The 26,252-nt window shown below is 41.0% G+C and overlaps 1 protein-coding gene across 4 annotated transcripts in view; it reads right to left on the bottom strand.

The window, feature by feature from the left end:
* Nucleotides 1-613: 613 nt before the first annotated feature.
* LOC139204886 (plectin-like) overlaps nucleotides 614-26,252 on the bottom strand; it is a 60,455-nt gene continuing 34,816 nt past the window's right edge. For 2 of the 4 annotated variants that reach the window (XM_070834908.1, XM_070834910.1), the window contains exons 9-34: nucleotides 25,687-25,806; nucleotides 24,727-24,822; nucleotides 24,506-24,633; nucleotides 22,825-22,918; nucleotides 22,379-22,533; nucleotides 21,944-22,265; nucleotides 21,767-21,844; nucleotides 21,449-21,610; nucleotides 21,199-21,303; nucleotides 20,986-21,081; nucleotides 20,753-20,878; nucleotides 20,379-20,531; nucleotides 20,126-20,280; nucleotides 19,744-19,870; nucleotides 18,948-19,131; nucleotides 17,953-18,110; nucleotides 17,232-17,410; nucleotides 17,002-17,140; nucleotides 16,470-16,826; nucleotides 16,290-16,373; nucleotides 16,072-16,176; nucleotides 15,829-15,927; nucleotides 10,514-13,867; nucleotides 1,911-9,014; nucleotides 1,598-1,714; nucleotides 614-1,426 (exon numbers count right to left, since the gene is read on the bottom strand). In XM_070834908.1, the coding sequence (XP_070691009.1) occupies nucleotides 2,853-9,014; nucleotides 10,514-13,867; nucleotides 15,829-15,927; nucleotides 16,072-16,176; nucleotides 16,290-16,373; nucleotides 16,470-16,826; nucleotides 17,002-17,140; nucleotides 17,232-17,410; nucleotides 17,953-18,110; nucleotides 18,948-19,131; nucleotides 19,744-19,870; nucleotides 20,126-20,280; nucleotides 20,379-20,531; nucleotides 20,753-20,878; nucleotides 20,986-21,081; nucleotides 21,199-21,303; nucleotides 21,449-21,610; nucleotides 21,767-21,844; nucleotides 21,944-22,265; nucleotides 22,379-22,533; nucleotides 22,825-22,918; nucleotides 24,506-24,633; nucleotides 24,727-24,822; nucleotides 25,687-25,806 (12,738 nt within the window). In that variant the 3' untranslated portion in view covers nucleotides 614-1,426; nucleotides 1,598-1,714; nucleotides 1,911-2,852. Of the gene's footprint in view, nucleotides 1,427-1,597; nucleotides 1,715-1,910; nucleotides 9,015-10,513; nucleotides 13,868-15,828; nucleotides 15,928-16,071; nucleotides 16,177-16,289; nucleotides 16,374-16,469; nucleotides 16,827-17,001; nucleotides 17,141-17,231; nucleotides 17,411-17,952; nucleotides 18,111-18,792; nucleotides 18,817-18,947; nucleotides 19,132-19,743; nucleotides 19,871-20,125; nucleotides 20,281-20,378; nucleotides 20,532-20,752; nucleotides 20,879-20,985; nucleotides 21,082-21,198; nucleotides 21,304-21,448; nucleotides 21,611-21,766; nucleotides 21,845-21,943; nucleotides 22,266-22,378; nucleotides 22,534-22,824; nucleotides 22,919-24,505; nucleotides 24,634-24,726; nucleotides 24,823-25,686; nucleotides 25,807-26,252 lie in introns of all 4 variants that reach the window. The other 2 variants (XM_070834907.1, XM_070834909.1) reach the window with 2 other exon arrangements.

Below are 26,252 nucleotides of genomic sequence, written 5' to 3'. Positions count from 1 at the left end.
AAACAGAGACCTCAGTGAATTTATGATGTAAGTAGGTGTCGCGCTAAGAAGGTGTGTCACCTGACTCACTCACTTTCTTAGGGATGAAAGTGGTCAGTGTAACACTGCCCTCATGTGGTCATTAACTGCTTTTCCAGAGGCAAAACCCACACCCCTGGGAAGCCACTTGGTTAATCTAATTCTTTTTAATCAACAGAGACCTTGCACTGAAATGAATGCAGTTGCAATCCTCTTATAGCTGCTGGTTGTCACTTTCATAAGATAAATTCTGTGCAGTGTAAAGGTAAATATTAGAAAATCAAGGTATTACTGTTCCACTGCATAATGTTTACACTATTCACACTACCCTTTATCTAAACTATGTGCAAAACAGTGAGCTATTACTTTTCTCATTTCTCATATGTTAACGTATAGAACTGCCATGCTTATCATTGCTATGCTTTACCATGAAAGGATGGAAAATGGACAATATGTTAAGTGCCTTGTTTTTGATTTCCAAGGTAGCATTAGTTTCCTATTGTAATTTAAGACACTTAAACACTGACTATAACATATATAACATATTCTACTTTAACTTCAGATGCAGGGGTATTTATGTATGAATGACAAGAGGGCCTCTTCAGAGCATATTTATTTACAACATAGTGTTATGTTCAGAACATACATCAGAATCTGCTCACCATATCATCCAAAGCAAAACATGCCCCATAGGTAAAACAAACCAGTTAGTTTGTGAATTTATATATTGCTAAAATTAAAATCGGTGCAGTTACATCTGCACTTGTCTTTATTTTACACTAACATTATTCCCAAATATCCTTTGTACGGTTAGTAAAACATGCAATGCAAATTCATAATATATCAAAAACTTAATGAAAACAAAATAAAAAGATTTACAGAGGTAAAACACTTAAGAGATACATAACAGAAATACTTGCTGTGGAAAAATAACTACAAGCAAAATAAAGCTTCAAGCTGTTTTTCAGTATGCAAAGGAAATCTGTGGCAAAATGCTGAGTTCATTTGATACAATACATACATTCATGCAATGTGGTGCTGTATCAAATATGTTTATCATATCTTATTAGCACTTTGGCTGGACTGAATTTACACAGAGAAAACATACAAAAATATAATCAGTGGACCAGCTAAATGAAGATGTGCTGTTATGCTATTACAGTTAATTCCAACTTAAATGAAAGAGTAAAGACACAGCTGTGTGTCTGCTTTGGGAGTGTTCTTTAAAACAATCAGGATATGACAACATTAATAGCACTATAAGCATTCAAGTAATAAATATATGAAAACGGGTCATGAATGAAGCGTGTTCCTAGAAAGGCATCCCAATATGGTGTCAGGTTGAGTCAGCCTCAGCTGTCTTCAAATGTGATGTGCAATGGAAGAAAGTACACACTCAATGGCAGATCTAGGAACAAAAGAAAATAACTATGAATTGAAATCAAAATGAGATGAACCATGCAGCGATAAAAGAAAAAATTAAATTAAATAAAAATTACGCAACAACTCTTGATGAAACATAGCTTCCCTTTTGCAAATGAAATGAAATTACGTTTTCCAAAACATTTATATATTGTACCTGTGCAACTGCAGGAGGATGACATGGACTCACAAGTCCATCCAAGTTGAGGAGATTGTATGCTCCAGCCGACTGGGTGTCTGTGCTCATATGTTGGATTCTGATGGACTGAAGCTGCTGTCAAAAACAACAGAATAAACAACCGTCAATCAGCAGTAACGAGACTGAGAAAGTGGTTAAGAGTTAAGAGAGAGAATAGGGAAAAAAAATAATAAATAAAATGTATAATCAAGGCTTTGAGATGGGACCAATGGGAAGAAAGCTGAAAACTAAACAAACATAAGGAAAACAAACTAAAATCATTTCAACTTACAAGAACCAAAATAACAGGAGGCAGGTCTGTATGGTAGAGCAGGATCAAGTCTGACATCATCTTGGGATTTACCAGGAACACTTGATTGATGGTGAATATAAACAATCCAAAACTTGGGAGTGTGTAAAACAATGGTGTAATGAAGTCAAAGGATGCAAAAGTCCACTGAATATAAATGGGCATACGACAAAATATTGACAGATGTGAAACTGGTTTCAGAACAGTCAGCATAATTTTAATTCTGGCACTTATTTCAGTGTATTCCTCTTTTGTCTCATTTTGTAGTGTCTCACAGGTGTATTCTTACTGGGTATATTATTTAGTTAGGCAACATGTAACATAAAAACATTAACACAGAATCTGTCTATACTCTATACAAACATTCAGAAATTTGAAGGCATCTATGAAATTTTAGAATCTGTTAAAAAAAATGACATACAGTATCTCATTAAGTTGTACTGTCAAAAAAGATAAAAAATAGACAAATATTCTTGAATTTCAAAGGAAATAAGGAATACTGGAAAAATATTTCTGTCTGACATTCATACAGTATATATTAGTCTCAGAAAGCACAAGTGTACAACTTTTTAACATGTGTAAAATTCAAACTATAAAGTCACTTAAAAATCAGCAGAAATGTCATGCTTTGCTTTGAAAAACATAAACTGACTTGGTAATCAGTACCAAGGAAAGTTAATATTGTATATACTGTATCTAGCAATACTTGGCTAAGTCTCCATATATGAGGCACATGGTTAGACATATGTTATGAAAAAAAATGAAATAGCCTAAGTAATTCTCGATGTGACCATATGTAGGGCTGAATAAATAAATGATATTATCTTTGTTAATGTAACTGTTTTTCCTGTGAGAAATGCAACTGTAAAGTGCATTAGTATTGTTGGTTCTTAGTTATAAGTTGTTAGGAACAGAACTAGCTAATCAGAATCGGCGATTATAGCCAGTTGAAGAGGATGTGAAGGAGGAGGAGGAGAAGGTCATGCTGAAGCCAGAGCCAGCATCGATGCTGCCTCTCCTCGAGCCTGATCTTGATCCAGTCCTTGAGCCACTCCGGGAACCATAGGCAGATCCAGGGCCACTGACATTGTAGGGACTGTAGAGGCCTTTGCTGGACTGTGAGGAGGCCTCCAGAAGCCTTAGGCCAGATCCTTCCTCGACCATGCTTTTGTCCATGGCATCTTTAAAAGAGATTTTCAGCTTGGTTTTTGGACATGTTATGTATTTAGAATAAGCACTGACATCTCTCAGTTTCTGGGCAGCACGGGCATCGATTGTTCCCTTCCTGATGGATTCATCTAGTGACACTCTGCCTTCGACATCAGGCTCAATAAGTCCACCAGTCAGATATTGGACCTCAAGGAAACGCTGTCCAGCCTCATAATACAACCAGCCCTTCTTTAGAGCCTGGGAGGCAGACATCTTCACTTTAGTTCTGGGGTCTTCAAATCCATTGAATGCTTTTTGAGCCAGGTTGAGACGATCAACCATGATTTTATCCACAAAGCCTTTTTCTGTAGCATCAGTGACTGAGAATCTCTCCCCAGTTGCAGGGTCAATTATTCCTCCTGTGCAGGCTTGGGCCTCCAACAATCTTTGACCTGTGATGTTGTCTACCAGGTTTCTATGTATGGCCTCAGTGATAGACACCTTCTCCAGTGTGTCTATGTCTAAGATTCCAGCTATGGGGCCAGTGTGCTCTGTTGGGTCATTCCATATGACTGCAGGTGGTTTAATGGAGGGTATGGGGCTCATAGAAGAGGAGTAGGTGGAACCAGTGGTGGAACCAAAAGAGGATGAGCGAGACCGGAAACCTCCCATGTTTCCAGAAAGCATGTCAGCAAATTCTGTGATAGCCAGGTTTCCAGCTCGGTATGTATCAAGAGCATTCTGATCAATGAGGCCACGTGAAAGAGCATCATCAACATCATACTGTCTCCCTGACCTCCTGTCAATAATAATGGATTTTACTGTACCATCAGAGGAAGTCATTGTGACCTCCTCCCATTCACACTCCTGCTCAGCAAGCTCTAGGTAGGTCTGGTGGTCAATGAGCCCCTTCCTGTAGGCCTCATACACAGTCATTTCTTTGCCTGTCTCTGGGTCTACGATGACAACTCTGCGTTTACGAACAGAGGATTTGGAGGAGGTCTTCCTTTCCCGCTTCTTTTCTTTCAGTAGAAGGAGCACCAGGCCAGTGTCGGGGTCAGTGATGCATCTCTCCATGAGCTGGAGGTAGGTTAGATTTTCCTCAGTGTTGGGATCAAAGAAGCCTTTGGTGTCATCAGATGGATCTGTCAGGATCTCATTCATTTCCTCATCAAAGAAGCCACGTTTATAGGCCACCTCAACTGGCAGACGATGACTTTCCTCTGGGTCAATAATTCCACCAGTGGCAATTTGGGCTTCCAGGAGACGGATACCGTGATCTTTCAGGATGAGTCCCTTTTTCATGGCCTGGAATAGGGAGATAGTTTTCCCTGAATAAGGATCTCTATATCCTGTCACTGCACGCTCAGCAGAGAGGAGCTTGTCTTTGAATTCAGGTCCTACAATTCCCATTTTCACTGCTTCATTGACAGTCAGTTTGAGGTTTTTGATAGGATCAATGACATACCCAGTGGATGCCTGTGCCTCAAGGAGTTCAAATGCAGTACCTGGCCTAATCATGTTCTTCTTCATGGCCTGGTAAATTGATAGACGTTCCTTTGTGGACTCTAAAAACACACCAGCAATACAGCTTGTGCCCTCAAGGTACCTTGATAGTCTATCACTAACCTCCTCCACTGAAAGACGACCTTCATTCAGTTCAGTGACAGTTTGCTGGTCAATAATTTGTGAGCGGAGGAGCTCCTCCATTGTGATCTGTTTCCTCAGACCCTTGAACATCAGCCTCTTGTCTCCCAGGGAGAGTAGGCGCAATCCACCTTCTAACTTGCATCTCTTGAGCAGCTGTGCATATGAGAGGTTCTCCTCAGTGACAGGGTCAACAAATCCTTTAATACTGTCAGTCAGCCTCTCGTTGGTTTCCTTGTTGATGTAACTTCTTTGCATGGCAATGTCTGCTGGCAGGTGGAACTGGAATTCAGGATCAATGATACCACCAGTGGCAGTTTGTGCCTCTAACATTTTCAGAGCATAATCCTCTGGAACAAGATCCTTTTTCATGGCCTGGAAAAGAGATATGATTTTGCCACTGTATGGATCTTTGTATCCTGTGACTGCCCTCTCAGCTGAAAGAAGTTTATCATGGATCTCAGGGCCTACAACGCCCTTACGTACAGCTTCGTCAACTGTTAGTGTTTCATTTTTAACTGGATCAACAATGAATCCTGTAGCAGCTTGTGCCTCTAGGAGACTGAGAGCTATTTCTGGTTTGATAAAACCTCTCTTCATTGCTTGGTATATACTTATCTTAGAGCTTGAGTCAGTTGTGACCCCAGCAACACAGCCTGTGCCATAGAGATACTGTTTCACATTGGTCATCTCCATTATGTCACGGATGTCTCTCTTGCCCTGTTTAAGGAGGTTGTATGTCTCCAAGTCAATGATGCGGGCATTATAGAGCTCCTCTATAGTTATTCTTCTCCTTATAGTCTTGCATGACAGTGGACTATCATTTCGAATGATCTCTCTCTGCTCCATGATTTCAATAATAATGATGATCATCCGCTCTTTGGTGATTTTACCACTGCGATATTCATCCATGAGTTTCTGCCTCTCCTGCTCTGGAAGCAAGTTTGAGTTCATGATATCCCAGAGGTTCATTGGTTGATCAGCAAGGCCCTCGATTGGAATGTCAATTTGGGTGTTGGCGAAATCACTCTGTGTTTGTTCCTCTGTGTAGAGGTATGTCTTCTCCACCACAGTTGGAGACTGAGGCTTGGAGAGTGGGAGGATGTAGAGGCCTGTCTCTGGATCTCTTTGACACTTGTCTTTCAGCTGTTTGTAGGTAATATTCTCATCAATTTCTGGATCTGAAAAAGCCTTGTTATCATCAGATGGTTCAGACAGGGTCTTGGCAATTTCACTGCTGAAAATGTTCTTTTGGTATGCAACATCAGTTGGGACACGGTGACTGTTTACAGGGTCAATGATTCCTCCACTAACCATCTGTGCTTCTAACAGTGGCATAGCATGCTCTTTCAGGATGAGGTCTTTTTGCATCGCTTCAAAGAGGGAGACTTTCTTGCCTGTGAATGGATCTTTATAGCCAGTGACAGCTTTTTCTGCAGAGAGGAGTTTTTCATGTAGCTCTGGACCAACAAGGCCTGACTTCACTGCCTCATCAACTGACAAGCACTGGTTTCTCACTGGATCTACAATGAACCCAGTGGCAGCCTGGGCCTCGAGCAGTGAAAGACCCGTATTGTGTCTGAGGAGCTTTCTCTTCATAGCCTGATATATGCTCATTTTCTCTTTTGTCGGCTCTAGGCAGATGCCAGCAATGCTATCAGAACCCTGGAGGTATTTACTGACATTTGGATTTTCACTGACTTCTTTAGGTGTTGTTTTGCCTTGTTGAAGGAGGTGAAAGGTTGGTTTGTCAATGATTTTGGAATCATATAGAGATCCTGCTGGGACAGGAGCTCTCAGTCCCTTGAAGCTAGACTGTTCTTTTTTCTTGGCCTCTTTCTCATCTACAATTGTGATAACAATCTTGATTATCTTTTCAATTGTAATCTTTCCTGACCTAAATTGTTTGAGCAGGTCAAGCCTTTGCTCCTCAGTGAGATATTCAGAGTTGATGATTTCCCAGATGGTCATCCTCCTGCCCTTAAATGGTCCAGAGTCAAGCTCAACAGTTGCCTGAGTCATTGCCTCTTTTGTCTGGGCATCAGTGTATGTTAGCTCCTCCTTTGCATTGATTGCTTCATCAGAAAGAGGCAGAAGCTGGAGACCGGTTTTCTCATCAGTGACACATCTCTTTAAGAGCTGTGAGTATGTGATGTTTTCATTTGTGTTGGGGTCAAAGAAGCATTTCGTTTCATCAGTGGGATTGCTGAGAATCTGTTTCATTTCGTCATCAAAATAATTTCTCTTGCAGGCCACATCATGAGGAATGTGATGGCTCTTTACTGGATCAATAATGCCACCAGTGGTCATTTGGGCATCAAGCAGTCGGATTCCTTGTTCTTTAGGTATGAGATCCTTTTTCATTGCTTGGAACAGAGACACAGTCTTTCCAGTGTAAGGATCTTTGTAACCTGTAACAGCTCGCTCTGCAGACAGGAGTTTTTCATGCAGCTCAGGACCAACAACACCTGCTTTGACAGCTTCATCAACAGTGTACTTCTGATTATTGATAGGATCGATGATATAGCCTGTTCCTGCTTGAGCTTCAAGCATATTCAAGGCAGGCCCTGCTCTCATCATGTCTTTCTTCATAGCTTGATAGAAGGACATTGTCTCCTTGGATGAATCAATAACTACGCCTGCAATGCAGTTTGTACCCTTCAGTGCTTTGTGGACAGACTTCATTTCAGACACCTCTTTGACTGTCTTGTTGCCCTTGTGCAACTTGTTGTACAGGTCTTTATCAATTATTTTGGATTCAAGGAGCTCAGTGGCAGGGACAGGTGCTCTCAGACCATCAAAGGTAATTTCATTTTTCTTCTCTTTCTCCTCTGCCACAGTAATCACAATCTTAATGATTTTTTCAATTGTGATTTTGCCTGTCTTGTACTGACGGAGAAGGTCCTTCTTCTGGTCCTCAGTAAAGTACTCAGAATTGATTATTTCCCAAATGGTGACAGTCTTTCCCTTGAATCTTCCAAATGGCACAGACACAGTTGTTTTGTTGAACACATCCTTGGTCTCCTCCTCTGTGTATATACTTGAGCACTGAGCAGCTTTGTCTGTGATTGGCAGGAGTAGCAGGTTGGTGTCTGGGTCGGTGGTGCATCTCGCCATTAGCTCAGAATATGTCAAAGGTTCCTGAGTGCTAGGATCAAAGTATCCCTTTGTGTCATCTGAAGGCTTTTCCATAATCTTGTTCATTTCAACGTCATATTGGCCCTGTTTATAGGCTATTTCATTTGGTACACGGTGACTATTGATAGGATCAATGATTCCACCAGTTGCAAGCTGAGCCTCAAGGACTCTGATGGCATGATCATGTTCTATGAGACCCTTCTTCATACATTCAAAGACAGAGATCTTCCCACCAGTGTATGGATCTTTGTAGCCAACAACTGCCCTCTCAGCTGACAGCATTTTGTTGTGCAGTTCAGGGCCAATCAAGCCTTCCTTGACAGCCTCATTAACAGAAAGTTTCTGGTTTGTAATAGGGTCTAAAATGTAACCTGTGGCTGCCTGGGCTTCAAGAAGGACCATGGCTGTGCCTGGAGTAATCTTCTTCTCTTTTGATGCTTGATAGATTGACATTTTTTGATTAGATGGTGTCAAAACGCCAGCAATACACTTCTTTCCTTTGAGAATTCGTTTTAGATTGTCAGTCTCACCAAGCTCTTGCACAGTGGTTTTGCCATTTTTCAGCTTGTCAAACTCCTTCTTGGGTAAAAGACCAATGTCATGAAGTCTGCTTGCAGGTACCTTATCACGGATGCCATCAAAAGCCAAGGGATCTGGTTTCTTCTCCACACTGTCTGCAACATCACCAGCATTTTGCCCATTGTAAACTTTGCTTGTTGTCTCAACTGTTGTTACGTGGATGAACTCTTTGTCTGGGACTTTGTTTGCGTCCTCAAGCTGTTGTAACTTCTCGCGCAACTTCTGGTTCTCCTCTGCAAGAATCCTTTCCTGCTCTAGTCTCTTCCTCTCCAGTTCCTGCATTTCTTTTTGCTTATTATACATCTCAGTCTCAGCCTCTTTTTGTTTGTTGAGGGCCTCATCCATGGTAGCCTGGAGTTTCTTCTTCTCCTCCTCCATCTCCCTTCTCTGGCGCTCCTGTTCATCTTTGAGAGCTTTAGCCTTTTTGACTTCTTCTTCAAACTGGCTCTCCAGCCTCTTTTTCTCATCCTCAATTAGCTTCTCCTTCTTCAACAGCATCTCCTTTTCTGTCAGGAATGTCTGCTGGAGCACTGTCTTCTCATGTTCAATTTGTTTCTGCTGTGCATCAGCCATCTGATAGGAAGATGAATAGAAAACACAAGTTACAAAAGTTATAAAGGTGAGGCACATACAGTATATTCTTTAAGTAACAATGTGATGTTTTGTATCTAAATTGTATATTTTGTTTATTTTATTTGTAATGGATACAATTATACAATGCACTCTGCTTATGCATTTGGAGATAAGAACAATCCCTTAGTGAAGTTATATGCATGCTTTTCTGCATTTTTTTTAATGGATGATGGTTCAAAATTGATTGTGCAGTAGGCTGTTTTGCTACAAATAAATACACTCTTTCTCTAGCATCCCTGTTTGTGTTAGTGTCATTTGGTGTAATTTTAGCATTTCTGCATTTCTATAAAGTCCAGTGTATCGATAAGACTACACTTATTTAACTAATTACCAAAAATGTGAGGAAAAAATGTAAATGAAATTAATTCACCGTTACAAGAAAGATAATTGCTAGAACTTTGTTTGATTTTTAACATTTAATTTAATGTGAATAATGTCCTGTTGGAAATACTTAGGACAGACATTGTCTCCAATACCTTATTGGAATTGATAATCAACACTATGTGTGTAATAGATGTAATAAAACAAACGATTCTGCCACTTCCCTATAAAAAAGTATTAAATATTGGACGGTGTAAAGTATCTACAAAACTAAGTTAAGGGAGTCCAAATAGTACATTTCAATTTTAGAACTTCTTCTTGGTACGAAGTGTTGGTACGAAAGCCGACATACAATTGTCAACAAGAAAGTTGATGAACATCTGCGTCATGGTCAAATCAGATGGAGGGCAGAGAGACTTAATGAGTATGGTGACATTTCTGGCAAATGTTTTAGCATGTTAATGTTGGTGGGGGTGTCTGTATCTCTTAACACAGCATTCACAGTGAATACTGGGCTTTGTAACAAGTGGGAGCTTGAATGTAGTGGACATGTCTTCTTTTTTTTTTTTATCCCTCCAAGGTAACATTTAAGAGTAGGCTACCATTCATGATAAATGCAGTGGAACATTCCTTTAAAACTCACTGAACTTTGGCATGAATATTCCTACAGGTTGGGGTTTCTGGTAAATGTGTGGGTTTATGTACTGTAATACTAGGGTATTTCAGTAATTGTTGACCTACATTTAAGTTAAACTTTTTGACTAAATGCTAATAGAAAATAATTTTTATAAATTTCAAACTGACTTGAAGTGACGTAGTCTTAATCTATTTCTGAGCTGAGCTGTAATTGAGTTTTGAACCTGAAAAAAAATACTAAGCATGTCTTAAAAATGAAAAAAACATTCCAGGATATGGGGGGACATTCAGGGTGTGATCTGCATGAGCACAGTGCACTGTGAACAAAATTACAATAGAAATCATATTTAAAATCAAAGATATGGTTTCATGATTAGTATAATCAGAGAAAGGAATAGAGGAAATTTTAAGAGAGAAGTGTTAGTTTTCTGAGAGTTAACAATGACATAAGCTGCTCTGTTATGCCATTTTTGACACAATACCTCTTTAGACTTATTTTGAAGGTCTTCAGCCTCCTCTTTCAGTCTAGACTTCTCCTTCTCTAGGTCTGCGATAGCTTTGCGTAAATCGTCAGCCTCTTTGCTGGTATTTAGTCTTGCGACCTCCAGTTTTTCCACTATTGACATTTTTTCTTTAGTGGCTATTTCAGTCTCATGAAGACGGGAAGCAACTGAATCAGCTTGTTTCTTGAATTTTTTGGCATCCTCTTCAGCTTTAGCCTGGGCTTCACTGAGCTGAGAAACCTGAAGTTTGAGTTTTTCGGCTTCAGCTATGATCTCCAACTGCCTTTTCCTCTCTGCTTCAAGTGACCTCTGGTATTCCTCTGTTTCCTCCTCCAGACGCTGTTGCATTAGTTGTTTATCCTCCAGTAGCTTTTGTGCCTGCTCCTGAGCCAAGTCCTTTTGTCTTTGCAGCATCTCTGCCTCAGCCCTAAGTCTAGATGCCTCTTGTATGGCCTGCATTTTCTCTTTGAGCATTTTATCTGCAAGACTACGTTGCTGATTGAGGTCTTCTTCAGCAATCTGTCTCAAGCGTGCAGCCTCTTGGGCTTCTACACTAAGCCTAGCAGCATCCTCTGCAAGCTTTTTCATGTTGTCAGCCTCCTTTGCAAGGAATTTTTGTGTGTTATCTTTGTCTTTCTTAATGAGGCGTTGATTTTCCTCCTCAATTTTGATTTTTAGTTTGAGTAGTTCCTCCATCTGAATCTTGACTTTGAACAGCTCCTCCTCTACCTGGGACCTTTGTTTGACAGCATCATCAACTTCATCCTTCAAGCGCTGCAGCTCTTCATCCAGGAGAGATTTCTGTGTATCTGTATCTTCAAGCTTAAGCTTAACCTTGGTGAGCTCTTGCTCCACTTGGAACTTCTGCTTTAATGTTTGCTCTGCCAGTTTTTTGTGCTTTGCCATTTCAGCATCCGCTTGCTGCTTCTGTTTGAGTGCTGCAGCTTCTGCTTGTGCACGTTTGTCAGCTTCGAATTCAGCCTCTTTCCTCAGCCTCTCAGCATCCTCCTGAGCTTTGGCTTGGTTTGCAGCTTCTTGCTCAGCAGCTGCCCTCTGTCGTTCTGCTTCCTCTGCTTGTTGACGAAGGAGAGCTGCCTCCCTTTCTGCCTTCTCCTTAGCAGCCTCTGCCTGTTTGGCAAGCTTCTTGGCTTTTTCGTACTCTTCCTTAAGCTTCTTCTGCGTGATGCTATCCTCCTTCTGTTGAGCAAGGACACTTTGGACTTGCAGCTCAGCTGTACTGCATTTCAAGGCTGCTTGTTGGGCTACAACAATCTGTTTTTCTGCTTCCTTGTCAGCCTCTTCTTTCTGCCTTTTGGCTTCTTCTGCTTTCTTTTTCAGACGATCAAGCTCTTCTTGGGCTGCCTTGCGTTGTCTGGCTGCCTCCTCCTCTGCAGCGGCGATCTTCTTAACTTTTTCCTCTGCTTCTCTCCTCCTCTTCTCTTCCTCAAGAGCAAGTTTCCTTAGTTTCTCTGCCTCTTCCTCGGCTCTTAGTTTGCTTTGTTGAGTTTCTTCTGCAATATTTTTCAGTTTGTTCAGTTCTAGCTCCAGGTCAAGTTTTCCAGATGAAGCCTTTTCAAAGTTGAGCTTAAGAATTCGGATTTCCTCTTCGACAACTCGCCTCTGTTTGAGCGTGTCATCCACTATTGCCTTTTGTCTTTCCATTTCAGCCTCAGATGATTTTTTGAGTTGGACTATCTTTTCCTCAATGTCTTGCTTGTGCTGGTTGGCTTGGTCTTCAAGAGCCTTTCTCTGGTAAGCCTCATCCTCAGCTTGCCGCCGGAGTCTTTCATTTTCTGCCTCTTTTTCTTTCAGGGCAATTTCAGCCTCTGTTTTTAAACGTGTGGCATCGCTGATTGCAGCCAGCTTCTCTTTGAGAATCCTCTCAGCCTCTGATCTCTGACGAGCTGCCTCTTCCTCAGCAACTTGCCTGTGATGCTTGGCCTCCTCTGCAATGGCTCTAAGCTTGCTTGCTTCCTCAGCCAGGTCCCTCATCTTGGTGGCTTCAGCCTCAAGAAGTTGTTTGCTCTTCTCTGTGTTGGACATGGTCTCCTTTTCTGCCTTGGACTTAAGGTGAATGAGTACATCCATTTCACTCCTCACTTTGGCCAGTTCATCCTCCAGCTGTTTCCTTTGTTGTTGAGCTGCAACAACTTCATTCTTCAGGCGGTAAAGTTCATCTTCAAGGAGGGATCTCTGCTGTTCTGCATTGTCAAAGTCGGCCCTGAGTCGAATCAGCTCCTGCTCTGCAGTGAGTTTCTGCTGAGCTGTGCTCTCAGCTATCTTCCTCTGCCTTTCAAGTTCCGTCTCGGCCATTTCTTTCTGCTTCAGGGCTGACTCTTCAGTTTTAGCTCTCTTTTTAGCCTCTCGCTCAGCCTCCTCCTTTTGTTTCTCGGCTTCTTCTTGAGCAAGGCTCTTTTTGTGAGCTTCTTCCTCAGCCTGGAGTCTTAGACGGAGGGCCTCGTTAGCTTTTTGCCTCCATTTTTCAAGCTCTTTTTCTGCCTCTTCTCTGGCATTTCCTGCATCCTCTTGTTGTTTCTTGAGACGTGCTGCCTCTTGTTGCAGCTGAAGGACAGCGCCATGCTCTTGTTTGAGTGATTCTTCCAACTTTGAGGTCTTTTCCGCAAAGGACATGTGTTTGCTCTGAAGCTCAGCCGCAGCACTCTTCTGGGCTACCTCCTGAGCAACCTTGATTTGTCTCTCCTTTTCAATTTCTGCTTGCCTCACTTGTCTTTCAGCCTCCTCTGCCTGCATCTTGAGGTTTTCAAGGTCTTCCAGAGCTTTTTGCTTTTGCTTAGCAGCTTCCCTCTCTGCCTCAGATTTACGTTTGAGTTCCTCCTCTGCCATGCGCTTTTTCTGGGTCTCTTCATTGACTTGTTTGCGGAGCTTTTCAGCTTCTTCCTGCGCAGCCTTTCTGAGTTTCTCAGCTTCAGCTGCTCTGTCACGAAGTTGCTTGAGCTCAGATTCTGCAGTGGCCTTTTGATTGACTGTTGTCTCAAGTTGGATCCTGATGAGGTGGATTTCTTCCTCGATCTTGACCCTGCTTTGAAGAGCTTCATCCACCTGTTGACTTTTGTCCTTGATCTGCTGCTCTGAGAGGTTTTTGAGCTCATGCAATTCCATCTGGATGTTGTGCTTTTGCTTTTCTGCATCTACAGCAGCAGTTTCTCTTTTGCTTACTTCTTCTTTCATTCTGAGCTTCAGCTCTTGAGCCTCTTTCTCAGCTTTAGCAATGGCCTTTGCGTGAGATTCAGCTAACTGCTTCTGTTTGTCTAACTCAGCCTGCATCTTGGCCATTTTTTTCTGCTCTTCCGCTTTGAGTTTCTCTGCAGCTTTCTGCATTAGTGGAAGCAAATGGCAAAGAAAGGATTATAATTAAGCATGACATGTTAAAGGTAACACTTTACATTAACCAGCTCAAAACAGTGTGGATTAAAATTGTAATTACTATTGTAATCACAACCTAATCACACTGAAATAAGAGCAACATAATGTACTGTATTACCCAGGCAATGTTAATGTCAATGTTAGCTCAAAGGTCAAGTCAAAGATTAATCACTAGATGCAAATTAGACATTCATCAAAGTAATGTTAAAATCACGATGCAATTAAAATAATTAATGACAAGACAATACAGACAAAAATGGATGATGCGGACATGTCAATTAATGTATGGAAACAAAATATCACTTCACAACACAGCAAGAAAATCATATGGCATGCAACTGTAGCTCTAGCACTAATTTTCAAACTGCATCATAATTATGAGTGCAGTATAATATCACAGTCTAATAGACTAAGTCTAATTTAGCTTTGATTCTTATCAAATTTGTTTAAATGTATATTTCAATGTTTATTAGATAAGTGGCTTAACTTTATGTATGTAAAGAGTATCTCCCACACATATTTACTCTATAATCACCAATCAAATATTGATATGTTGGTAGTTGCATAAGGTGGGTTACTGTTGAAGTGTTTCACATAAAAATGTTTAATGTCTATTTTGTATTCTGTCTGTGAGAAAAATGTGGGAATATTTGTTGACAATTATTCCTTCTTTTATCAAAATGAAATACTTCATGTTAAGTATTATTCACACCATTCACTTAGACTTTTAAAAAAAATAAATAAATCTCATTCCATGCATTGGGGGTTCTTTAAATCACTATTTGCCACAAAATGGAATGGAAAAAAGGTAAAGCCAAGGATAAGAGGTTCAGATGGTGTCACTGTAAGTTAGGAAACCAGCCTAAGACTCTGAGAAGTGCAACAGCACTGTGAAATAGGTTAAAAGAATATTGAACACATAGTGTAAGTAAGGATGATAGTAACTCTAATACAGTTTAGATAGTTACTATAGAAGACTGGTGTGAAAGCAAGAAAATAAATATGCCATGTACAGCCAAAATGCAGTTTGAGAGAGACACAGATGTTAGCATGACAAAGGGAATGGACATTATACAGTACAGAAAGCACTTGAATATTTTACCTCTTTAATCCTCAAACAAGTTAAGCATTCATCATGGCAAAGCACTGGCAAGCAGTTAAGAGAAGCAAAGAAACAAACCAAACATTAGGGTTAGAAAATAATGTGAAACTTGTGTTATTTTGGAAAAAAGCCTGAGAGCCTGAGACCACAGTATCCAGGCTGAACCATAGAATTTACTTTAATTTTTAACCGCAGGAAATAAAGTGGCCAGAGCAAAAAGTAAGGAAAGGGAGATTGTAGTGAAAAAAAGAACCCCTAACTCTAAATGTACAGTGGCACAATACACACAATGAATGGCGATGGAGTAGTTATACAAAACACACAGTGTCCTGTATTTAATCAGTTTAAGACGAACATTAAGTAATATGATCTCAGTGTAGCTTCCAAATAAATAATTTAAATACTGTATTCACGTCAGTGTAAACACACTCAAACTTCATGCATCATATTTGTTTGCAATAATTTGGTTATTGATTGTTTTCACTGTTTTACTAAGCATCTGTCTTAATATGTCTACTGAAACCTTGAAACCACTCCAGGAAGCACACAAACAGATCTGTGCTTCTCTGGGTAATAGACCAGCTACAGCATGCCAATGTTTCATGCCAAACCAGTGCAAAGGAACTATTTGTCATCCGTACATTAATGTAATGTAATGTGATTGTGTGTGTGACACACAGAGAAAAGTGGGTGCATGCTTTGTGATCGGCGGGTAATCTTGTTTATTGGTTGGTTGATTATTTGTTTGGTTGGTTAGGTTAATGTTAGAATTTAGTTTGTTTGGGATCCTCAGCCAGTTGTCACGCACCTCCTCGTCCTCCAAGCGGCGCTGTGTGTCAGTAATGAACTTGATGTACTGACTAGTCAGAGTCATCAGCTCACTGTACCGGGTCCTCAGTGTTACATACTGACACAGGGAGAAACAAACAACACTTAGAAATGTGTAATTTTCAGTCTCATGCATACAGTATGTCTTTCATTGGACAATCAGTTAATGGTTGTCTTTTGTCAAAGAAATTCACTACTTTCTAGAAACTACTACGAAACACACCTCCTGAATGATGTTGTCAGAAGCAGAATCCAGTTTGGTTTTCTTCAACGGAGAAGCAAGAGGCTCCACCTGCGCTCTGTAGGCAACTAACTGGAGTTCATAGTCCTATTTGAAAAAAAAAAGCAAACTCCATACATCAGTTATGACACGGATGCTTTAATGCTCTGACTCACGTTATTCACAAAAATGAATGCAAACGAGTGTTGTTTAATGTTCACCTTGATGGTATCAATGTATGCTTTAGCATATTCTTGACACTCATCCACTCTGTCCTTGTTCTTCTCAATCTCCTCCAGCAGTTTCTGTTGTGAAAAAGGGGTTTAAATTAAGAGATCTAACTACTTTCATGTGAAAACAATAAAAAGAACGTAGGTGATATCAAGTGGTAGACCATATACCTTCTCCTGGGCCAGCTGTTCTTTCAGAGTTTTGCTGTCAGTGATGGGCACAGCCTGGATCTTCTCCTGCCTTTCCTTGGCATCGGCAATCCAGCGGATCAGCCAATCATAGCTCTCGCGATAGTAACCTAGCTGGCGGCCAAGCTGCTCTAGCTCTCTCTGGCGGAGGTCAATCTGTGTGAACACGGCTTTCCAGCGATCTTGGAGACTAGACTGGAGATGGCGGTAGTGGTCCAGCTCAGCATCACGCTCGCTGTGCACACGTGACATTTTGTCACTGACTGCAGAGGCTTTCTTCAGCTCTTCATCCAGAGAATCAAACACTGGCTGTTCACCCTCAGCCTCAGCTCGCATTTTCTGCAAATTTCATACAAAAAGAAAGGCTAGTGAGCAGTGAGAAAACATGGACAGAACAATCAGTTAAGGCTAGGCTTAACTACTTAAATTAAGCAATTACCAACTGATTAAGAGGTTGATATCGTATTTTTCATGCAAAAATACAATCACTCAAAGATAATCATGCACTGTTTACCTTAAGCGTTGTTCTGTAAGTCTCTGCTTCCTTTACATCACTGGGCACAGTGTGAACATCACGCAGACAGTCCTCATACTGCTTGAGAACTCCCTCGGCACCCTGCGTGTTACGGATGACCATTTCCACAGTCTTCAGCCTGGAGCAAGAAACAATAAGTAGTAGGGCATAAGGGGATTAGGAAATAGTGCATTTTCTCTTGATTCTCAAGAGAAAGTCTGAATACTCACTTGTCGAGATAAACGGAGGAGAGCATGTAGGCATGATCCATCTTCTGCACAGTGAGGTCAAGCTCTGAGCGCAGGACGGGAGCTGAGGGAGACTGCTGAGGGGAAGCCAAGACCTCTTGTGTCTTTACAGATATCTTATTCAGGTCCTTCTTCAGGCCCTCAAGCTTCACCTGGACTTTCTGTACAACAGAATAAGATAACAAGAGTTAACAACATGTAAAGAGTCAAAACTTAACTGATTTAACAAAGAATAAAAACCCAACCAGCCTGTTATGGAGAGCAGACTCCAAAAAGCCTTATGCACCTAAATATTTAAATTAACCTGCTGGGTTTCTCTGTGCCAGGATTAGCCAAAGGCACTACACAAAACAGTCTGATTAGTACGGACCTGAGCAGCTGTAGTAGGAAAGACGCCAGCAGGCATACAATCTCTGCAACTCCCTCAGACTTTACAAACTCCAGATTCCAAAGCAAACGCAATTGTCTATTATATTCTTTTATATTTCCACACTTTGAGCCAACACTGATCGCAGTTCTCGCTCTATTTTTACACTACACCCAGTGGTTTAGGAGAGGGAGCAGAAAGAGCTTGACATTTTATTCCTCTTTCTTCTTCCTACCAATTCAACTAATAGTCTACTAATGTCTAATTAATATGGTAAGGATTTTTAACGTCATGTTGTTATTTCAACATGCGACAGACTTAATTTGAGTTCAGTACCTCCTGCTCTGTTGTCTTCTGATTACATTGTTTCAGAGGTTCTTTCTCCACAGGTTTGCGTATGCGAGCCACAGTCCCAGCTTCACAGTCCTCTATACGCAGACGCAGGTCCTTGATCTCAGAGATGTAGTTCTTACACAGGGTCTCATCCTGTTGACCTGTATAGCAGCATATGTATCAGTTTAGCAGTGGAGTATGAGATTAAACAATTTCTTTGGCCAAAAAGTGAGGTCAAAAATAAATGTTCAATGCACTCAAGGGCCAAGAAAGGGACAGATTAAAAAAATAATACTATTATACAACAGTTTTATGTAGATAGCAGAGTATGATATGCCATGTTTATGATTTGGTATTGTTGATGTGTAAGTACTAAAGGACATGTCCACATCCCTTTTGATCCCAAACACTTTTCACATTCTCAAATCTCTTTTTTTGCAACATCTACCACATATTTGCAGTGCACATAAGAACAATCATATTGAACATGCAGCTTTGATGTGCTGTGTCACAGTGCATACACAGCTCTATATACATTACAGTCAAAGCATACAGTACATAGCAAGTATTTTCTGCCTGGAAGTAGCAATCACACTATTGGGTGATATGGCTGAATGACAAAAAGCATCACACAGTGTGGCGCAACCTGCAAAATATGAATTCTACTTTGTGCAGAGCTGCACAAAAAGCAACTCGGGAACCAAAACAACATGCAGTCATTCAGAACTCTAACAGTACAGGTTATTATTATTATTATCATTATTCATCTCATCCAAGACTTGTAAGCGTGTCCACACACTAGCTTGAGTGAGCTGTAGCTTTGACTGGCTCGATATGACTCACCTTTGAGCCTAACAACCATTTGTCCTGAAAGGTGAAGGACAATTACATACAGTAAAGCTGCTATACACCGTATTTTCCCCTTGCATATCAATGAATTGTCAAAAATGTTTTTTTTTTAAATGATCAGAATCTATTGTATTGAGAACATTTTTTACCTTTCTCCATGGAGCGAAGCAGGTTGTCAAAATGCTGGGTAGACTTGGTGTAGTCCTCCTCAATCTGCATGCGATCATCAGGGCCAAATAGCTGCGAGTCCTGGCTGTCGCGCATGTAGTCCTGGTAGTGGAGCTCCAGGTTCCTCATGATCAGCCTATATTCCTCTGGTTTCATAGTCTTTAACTGCACAGGACGGAGAATAACGGGGGAGGGATTTGGAGGCAGGACTTCAGTGAAATTCACCTTAAAACTTCTGAAGAGGTTAATGCTGTAATTTGATTTAATTATGTATTTGTGGTTTGGAGTGAGGTACATTTCATGGACTAAAATATATATAGTATCATTAAAGCAAAAAAAACAGTGTGGTTACCCTTAATCTTATCAAGGCTAGAACATTCTTTACAGTGCAAAAATCTATCTTGCACTAAATATAACCTCTTCCCTAAATAAAGAACATTCTCCAGAGACCAAAGCCATTATATATTTACAGCCAATAGAAGCTATTTTAATTTTGAATTCTTGAATTGTTGGGTCTAACTAATGAATTAAAGAGTCTGGTCTACAGCTGCTCTTGAGATAAGCTGCTCAAAGATAACATTTGCTATGAGTTGGCACTATATAAATTAAGATTGATTGACTGATTGGTTGATTTGGCCTTATTTTCTAAAAACATTCAGTTTGCTGAGGCACAGACTGTATGTTGTTTAATGCTAATAAGTTTGCACGAGATTAAATCATACATCAATGCAAAACCACCTCTTAATCACTTTTTTGCATTAACTTGTTGATACTCACCATTGTGATGTTCCAGGAGCGTATCTGTGTGAAGTCTCTCATCAGGTACTGCCATGACAGCAAACTCTTCATGTCAATATGAAGCCGCTGCCACATGGACACCATCTGCTGATGACCTGCATCCAGACTGGAACAGGAGAGGATCGCAGGAGAGGAAGTGTAATATTTAAGAATGAGGCAGTACTTAGAAGGTTATACCTTCTCATTAACTAAGTATTCATTTATGCATGAGTGAGAGAAACAGTGCCTCCATAACCTGGTTAGCAATTAAAAGTTATATTTGGCACAACATATTTTCTCCAATAAAAGAAAAAAAAAAAAGAAACCACATTTCCCAAACCATAAAACCTGCTGCTTCAGGGTTATACAAATGTATACAAACCTGGACACACTGTCCACTGCTTCCTTGTTGACTGGAGGTATCATGAAGCAGATGGAGGGCACCACAGCGTCGTGTCCAGAGCGGTTAAGGACCTTCCACTTGAATGGCTGAGAGTTGTTGAGGAGAGCACACTCATCTCCTTTATGGACAGTGATCTAGAACACAATTCATGTTTGATAAATACGGCGGTTCTGCTCCAAGTATGACTACTCTAGGCTGTGAGTGGTTACTGTCTGCGATTACTGATTCTAACCTCCTGTTGCTTGAAGTCACAGACAGCCTGAATAGGCATTTTGCCTTTGATGGAGGTGGTGGGGTTGCGTGGTTTCAGCTGGATGATGGACTTGGCTCTCTTGTTCAGGCCGGTCACATGGGTCTTGAATTCATTCAGCTGTTCTTTCTCCTCCTGTTGGGAGAAAATTAATACAAACAAGATTAGAATAAAATAATTCCCAGTGTTCTAATGGTATAAATTAAATGCAAGCACTTGGATAATTTTGCTTTTGAATTAAAATTGTCATCATCTTAACGTACTTTCTTATTCCTTCTCAGTTTTCTGAAGAAGCTGAACTGGGATGACTATGTGCACGTACATCTAATATATCAATGTAAGCAGTCGTCACTCACCACAGCATCCTGCAGCAGATCCTCCAGGCGTGTGGATGTGGTGGATCGATCACAGCTGTATTTCTTTTTCATGCTCTCCTGCATTTTCTTCATCTTGTCCTGAGCCTCCTTCACGTCAGCAAAGAACTACAAGGAAAGTCGGACAGAAAACGTGACTCTTTGCTTTATGAATAACGATGGCTGCTTACGGCAGGGTTATTGGATTCATTCTGATCAGTGTCTCTGTTCCGTACCTGGTAGTAGGCTGTGTTTTCTTTGAGATGAGCCTCAATACAGCAGCACAGCTGGAGGATCCAGCTCCACTGAGTCTGCAGGGCAGCTGTGAAGGCCTGCAAGAGACAAAGACATGAAGACAGAGCCTTAGTTGAGACCTCACTCAGTAGCTTTTATACTGCAGTATAAAATACTGAGTTTTACAGTTCGGCTGGGTTTATTAGAATCATTACCTCAACTGTCTTCTTGCCAGGATGTCCATCCCTGACAAGTTTGTCTCCCATGGCCTGAATATCACTGATCTTCTTCTCCCTCAGCTCCAGCTCTCGCATGAGACCCTGACCAATCCAACCAAAACAGTTAATGACAATCGAGTCATGTGTATTCATTTGATTAATTAATCTAAACATCTTTAAGAGACAACATTTAAAGCCCGATGCATGTGCCCACCAAATTTGAGGTTATTCAACTTCTAAAACATACCGAATAGTTGTCTTTCTTAGCCACCATGTTGGTGTTCCTATCACTCCAGTCGAAGTTGACCTCCTCCTCTTCTTTGTCATTCAACCACATCAGTTCTTTCGTGGCAGCGCTGACAAAGCCGTGGAGGGACTCCAAGTTCCTCAGGCGGGACTTGGAAGAGTTCTGAAAGTAAAACAATAACAATCGAAATCAGCATTCAAATACCCACAACTACAGCAACTACAGCTTAAAGGCTTTACATCCTGTGCAGAAAGTATCAGTTCAACAAAAATCTAACTATTAGTCTGAGCAAAAGGTTTGAAATATGAAAGTATTTACCAGTAGTTTGGCATACTGAAGGTCCAGTTTACCCAGGTATTCTTTGTATGTGCCCTTGCTGAGAGGAGACAGCTGGGTCTGAAGAGTACAAAAGATGAGACAGAGGTTACTTTTAAAATCAACAGCAACAGTCGGACAGAATCTAATCCTATCTAGTGGTTCCGATACGGGCACTACCTCGTCAGCCCTGGCCCGTTCAATCTTGGATCGGAAGTCCTCCACAGTCTGGTGTAGGCCTCTGTGGCTGCCCAGCTGGGACTCAACTGACGGCAGATCAGATCCCCACTCAGCTTCATCAATGCGACGCTGGTTCTCCTCCACCCAGGCCAGCAGGTCTTGGACATAGCGAAGGGTCACATCATCCAACTCAGGCCGCATCTTCATGGTGGTCTGCTGGGTGGTCTGTGTCAGGGGAACCTGGGCAGTGGTCACAGCGGACTTAAGGCGCAGGTTGTAATCGCTGCGCAAGTTCACCAGGCGCTCATGGAGGCGGTAAACCCTGTGGAGATCAGAAACACAGTCAGCTGTATTCAAATCTGTGTCTCTGAACTGTTTTGTAAGGGGATGTGTAACGGTAAAAGTTCACTTGAATGCGATACACGTAGCACCCACCTGCGGTATATCTGTTCAGCCTGAGGGTGGCGCCCATCCTTGAGTATCTGCACATCATTGAAGAGCAGGCGGATCATGTTGTCTGCCTTGTCCAGCTCCCTCTCCACCTCCGCTGTGTGTTGAGCTGGTTTCCCTGCATTTAGCAGACGAATGTCCTGAAGGGGGTAAAAGCCAATAAAAATATCAATTCCCAGCTCCATTTCAAATGACAGCCACATTAGAAAGCAAATAAACTAGAAAACTAGCTGAATTCTTTAAGAAATAGTATTGAAATGTTTTTGGGAAAAAGTCCAAATCCAAAACTTGTGATCTTTGTTCACAATGAAATTAACAAAAGGCCAAAATAGTGATGTCTGATTATCTTCCAGATATTTTATGCTCTTCCTTCTTTGTGAACACATTCCATGAGTATAGTATTCCTACTGTTAAACCTGAACGGGACCCACCGTCTGCAGCAGGGTCTCCAAGTGTTTGAGTTGGTCATCACACACCCCCGACTCCATCTGGACTTTAGTGACGATCCTCTGGAGCCTCTCGAGCCTGGAAAGATGAGATAAATAAAAAGATCATTGAAACCAAATATAACTGTGATCTCTGTCCCACAATTTCAACTCCCTCCTTGACATTCCCAGGAGTAAAAACCTCATTGCATCTACACAACCAGAAGCTAAAGTTTTACAACTTACGGCCGCCTGCATTGCAGCAAATACTCCAGTTTATAAGGGTCACTCACAAATGCCATTGTTTAACTATTTTATAAAAGATTACAGTTCCAGCTGCGAGGTCGACTCCTCTCACTCTCCCATTGTGTCTGAAATACTCAGCAGAGCAGAGTGAGACACAAATGTCTCCGTTTTCTGACGAAGACATGCAGTCTGCTCATTCAGTAATTCCACATCTCAGAACCATAAACAAGGTTATTAGACTGCAAGATGACCAGACAATCTCATGACACAAATCCATCCCATTTTTCAGGCATGACGCAGCCCTGCGTTAAATACACAGAAAACCCACAATGCCTCTTCAGACCTTATCATGTCTTTTATGTATATAATCATAAGGAAAACATCTCCCTCATTTTTATATAAGACAACACACACGATAGGCAAGAAAAACTTTCTTCTACCAAAATGTCACCAGCTATCTTCTATCAAAGCAGGAGAATGATGCAACAACTCTGCAACTAAAAATCTTTCTAGCAAATAATATTCACAGCTGTTAAAGAAGCAACTTTAGTTGAAGGTAATTAAAATGTATTTGGCAATGACATTTTTTTGTTGTGCATTCATCAGTGCAGCCTTGGTTAGCAGGCTAGCTAACTCAGTAACCTTGAGGCTAAAGCTAGGCTACTAGCTAGCTGTCAGATTATCAAGAGTGCTTGATAATATTATTATATTCCCTCATTTTGGCCCTGTTTTTTTTTTTTTTTTTACTAGATTTAATAGAATACTAAATCTAATTATCTTATTACTGTTGCAAAAAAGTGACAGGGCTATTTTAGCCTCTGTTGAAACAACCTCAGGCTGCATTGTCTTGTCCTTTCTAAATCACTAATGACCCTCTGAAAAAGTAATACTAATTATTATGACAAGTTATTAATATCACACTATCATGTGATTTTTGCTGTACTGTATGTATTCTATAGGTATCCTTTTTTTTTTTTTTAGAAATCATCCTGTGCATCTGTGTCTTGCTTTCACTGGCATTGTTACATCGGTAGGGAAGGTTGTGGTTGTGAATCATCTCCTGATCTACTATCAGGTCTAGACCTGCTGTTTACGGAAAGCGTCTTGAGATAACATTTGTTATGAATTGGCACTATATAAACAAAGATCGCTTGAGACTGATTGACTCATTTATTTCTGTACAGTTTGGTCTTGTTACCACAATATTCCCTAGTTTGAGCAATTAAAATGTTAAAAATGTCAACAACAAAAAAATCAGAGTGTCTTGCTAGCCGAATGCCAGATGGTTGAAACTGTTGCCAGCAAACGTTGATGAATTCATACCCCTCCCTCTCCCATATTTCCTGCCTGTCCTTTCTCTCCCTGTCACTGTCCAAACAGGGGAAAAAAAACGAACGCAAGAAAAATAGACATATTAGTGCATTTGTGCCACTGTGCGAACCTTTCAAACTCTATCCTGAGCAGCCGTTCTCTTTCCAGGATGGCCACATGAAGTCGACCCCATTCTTTCTCCACATCAATGGGGTGGTAGCCTGGGGGGACCTTCACCTGACCAGAATGAACAGCACTCTGTGGGCAGATGGGAGTACAATGCGTAAGTCTTCACTCAATAGAACAGAATACAGTAAAATACAAAAGAATAGAAATACTGGGTTAGCTTGCCTCAAAGGACTGGTAGATTTGTTTAGACCGGTTCTTGTCGGTCTCTTTCACTGGCAGCTCTGTTTCTTTGAACTTCAAGAACTGGCGCCAAAGAAGCTAAAAAACACACACACACACACACACAAAAAGAAAGTTTAAATTACCAAAATGCATTTTTGTTCCAAGACATTTGAAAAAAAATCAGCAACATCCTTTATAGAACAAATGGTGAAACCTTGACTTTACTTGTATAAGTGACACATCAGTTTGCTGCTTTTTTAGGAAATGTTCTTCTTTCAGTTAAATGAATTTGAAATCCTAATTTCCTAAATTGGATAAGTACATTAAGGTAACACATCACGCTACTTACCTACTAGTCTGTGCACAGTGGGGTGATCTACTCTGTGGTTTCATTTGTTCATTCTCACTCACTTAGTAAGTGGTGGAAATTGAGTTGAATTTATAAAGACTGAAATAACTTCACTGGTGTATTTCTAAAGAAAAAGGTTGTGTAACCTGAGTTTAATGACAATCCTCTACTTTTGATGATGCGATGCTGTTGATAATTTCACATCAAAGAGAATTAATAAAATGAAGTCACGCTATGGTTTTGTTCTGCAGCACTGACAGGGAGTGGCACTGCTTTCCTGAGGATTTGGTTTAACATGAACAGCCCTTCGGCTGCATTTTCTCAGCAGCAACACTGCCCCACCTACAGTACAGTATTCTCGTCTGAGAATACAGTTGCCTCACACGTTATGTAAGTGTGCTCTTTGATCTAACAGCGGCTGCTCACCAAAACCTCCTCTTCACAATACGTATATTAAGAATTTTTAAATGTACCTACATCTAATAACATGAGAAAAAGTTTTCCCTCAGTGATCTCCACCAAGAGGCTCTGTTTATATCTTCAGAGCTGCTCAACAACAATCATACCCATAACAAGAGTAATCTCTGGCAATAATAAGCATATAATCTCACCTCTATCTCCTCATAGCTGGCAGGGAACTTCCTCTCCTCAAAGATCACGACATGGTGGCGGATCCACTGGAGAAGAAGAGTCACCAGCTCGTAGTACTCCTGCCAGCGTAGCTCCAGCTCCTGCAGCCAACGCAGCAGAAAAAGATATTCGTGAGTTTAACAACAACAGACAGGAGGGCTCTTCTTCTCCTGCGTCTCCATGTTCCATCGCTCACACACCCCACTAAACTCAATTAGCCACCAACAATTCAGGTCTTGTGTGAGTGCACAGGGAGACGGAGGGTGGAGAAGGAGTTGATGAATGGGGCAGTGGTGGGGGAGACAGTGGGAGAGGGTAGACAATGGTGGGAGACGGACAGACATAAGCATATATTTACAATTATCCCAGAACCAGCGTGTGCAGTTGTACCCGTGTTTGTGAGAGCATTTTATAGAAAAGATGTGGGATCAGTATTCACCTTTACATTAGTCAAGTTTAAGATTAGGACATTCTATGCCTCAGCATTGGTCTAATGAGTTTGTATGAACTACTATACAGTATGTTTTATGTGAACAATGCACACAAG

The sequence above is a fragment of the Pempheris klunzingeri genome, chromosome 8 (assembly GCF_042242105.1).
Source record: "Pempheris klunzingeri isolate RE-2024b chromosome 8, fPemKlu1.hap1, whole genome shotgun sequence".
Lineage (NCBI taxonomy): Eukaryota > Metazoa > Chordata > Actinopteri > Acropomatiformes > Pempheridae > Pempheris > Pempheris klunzingeri.
Note: the sequence above shows the minus strand (reverse complement) of the source record. Positions and strands in the feature narration are given on the sequence as shown.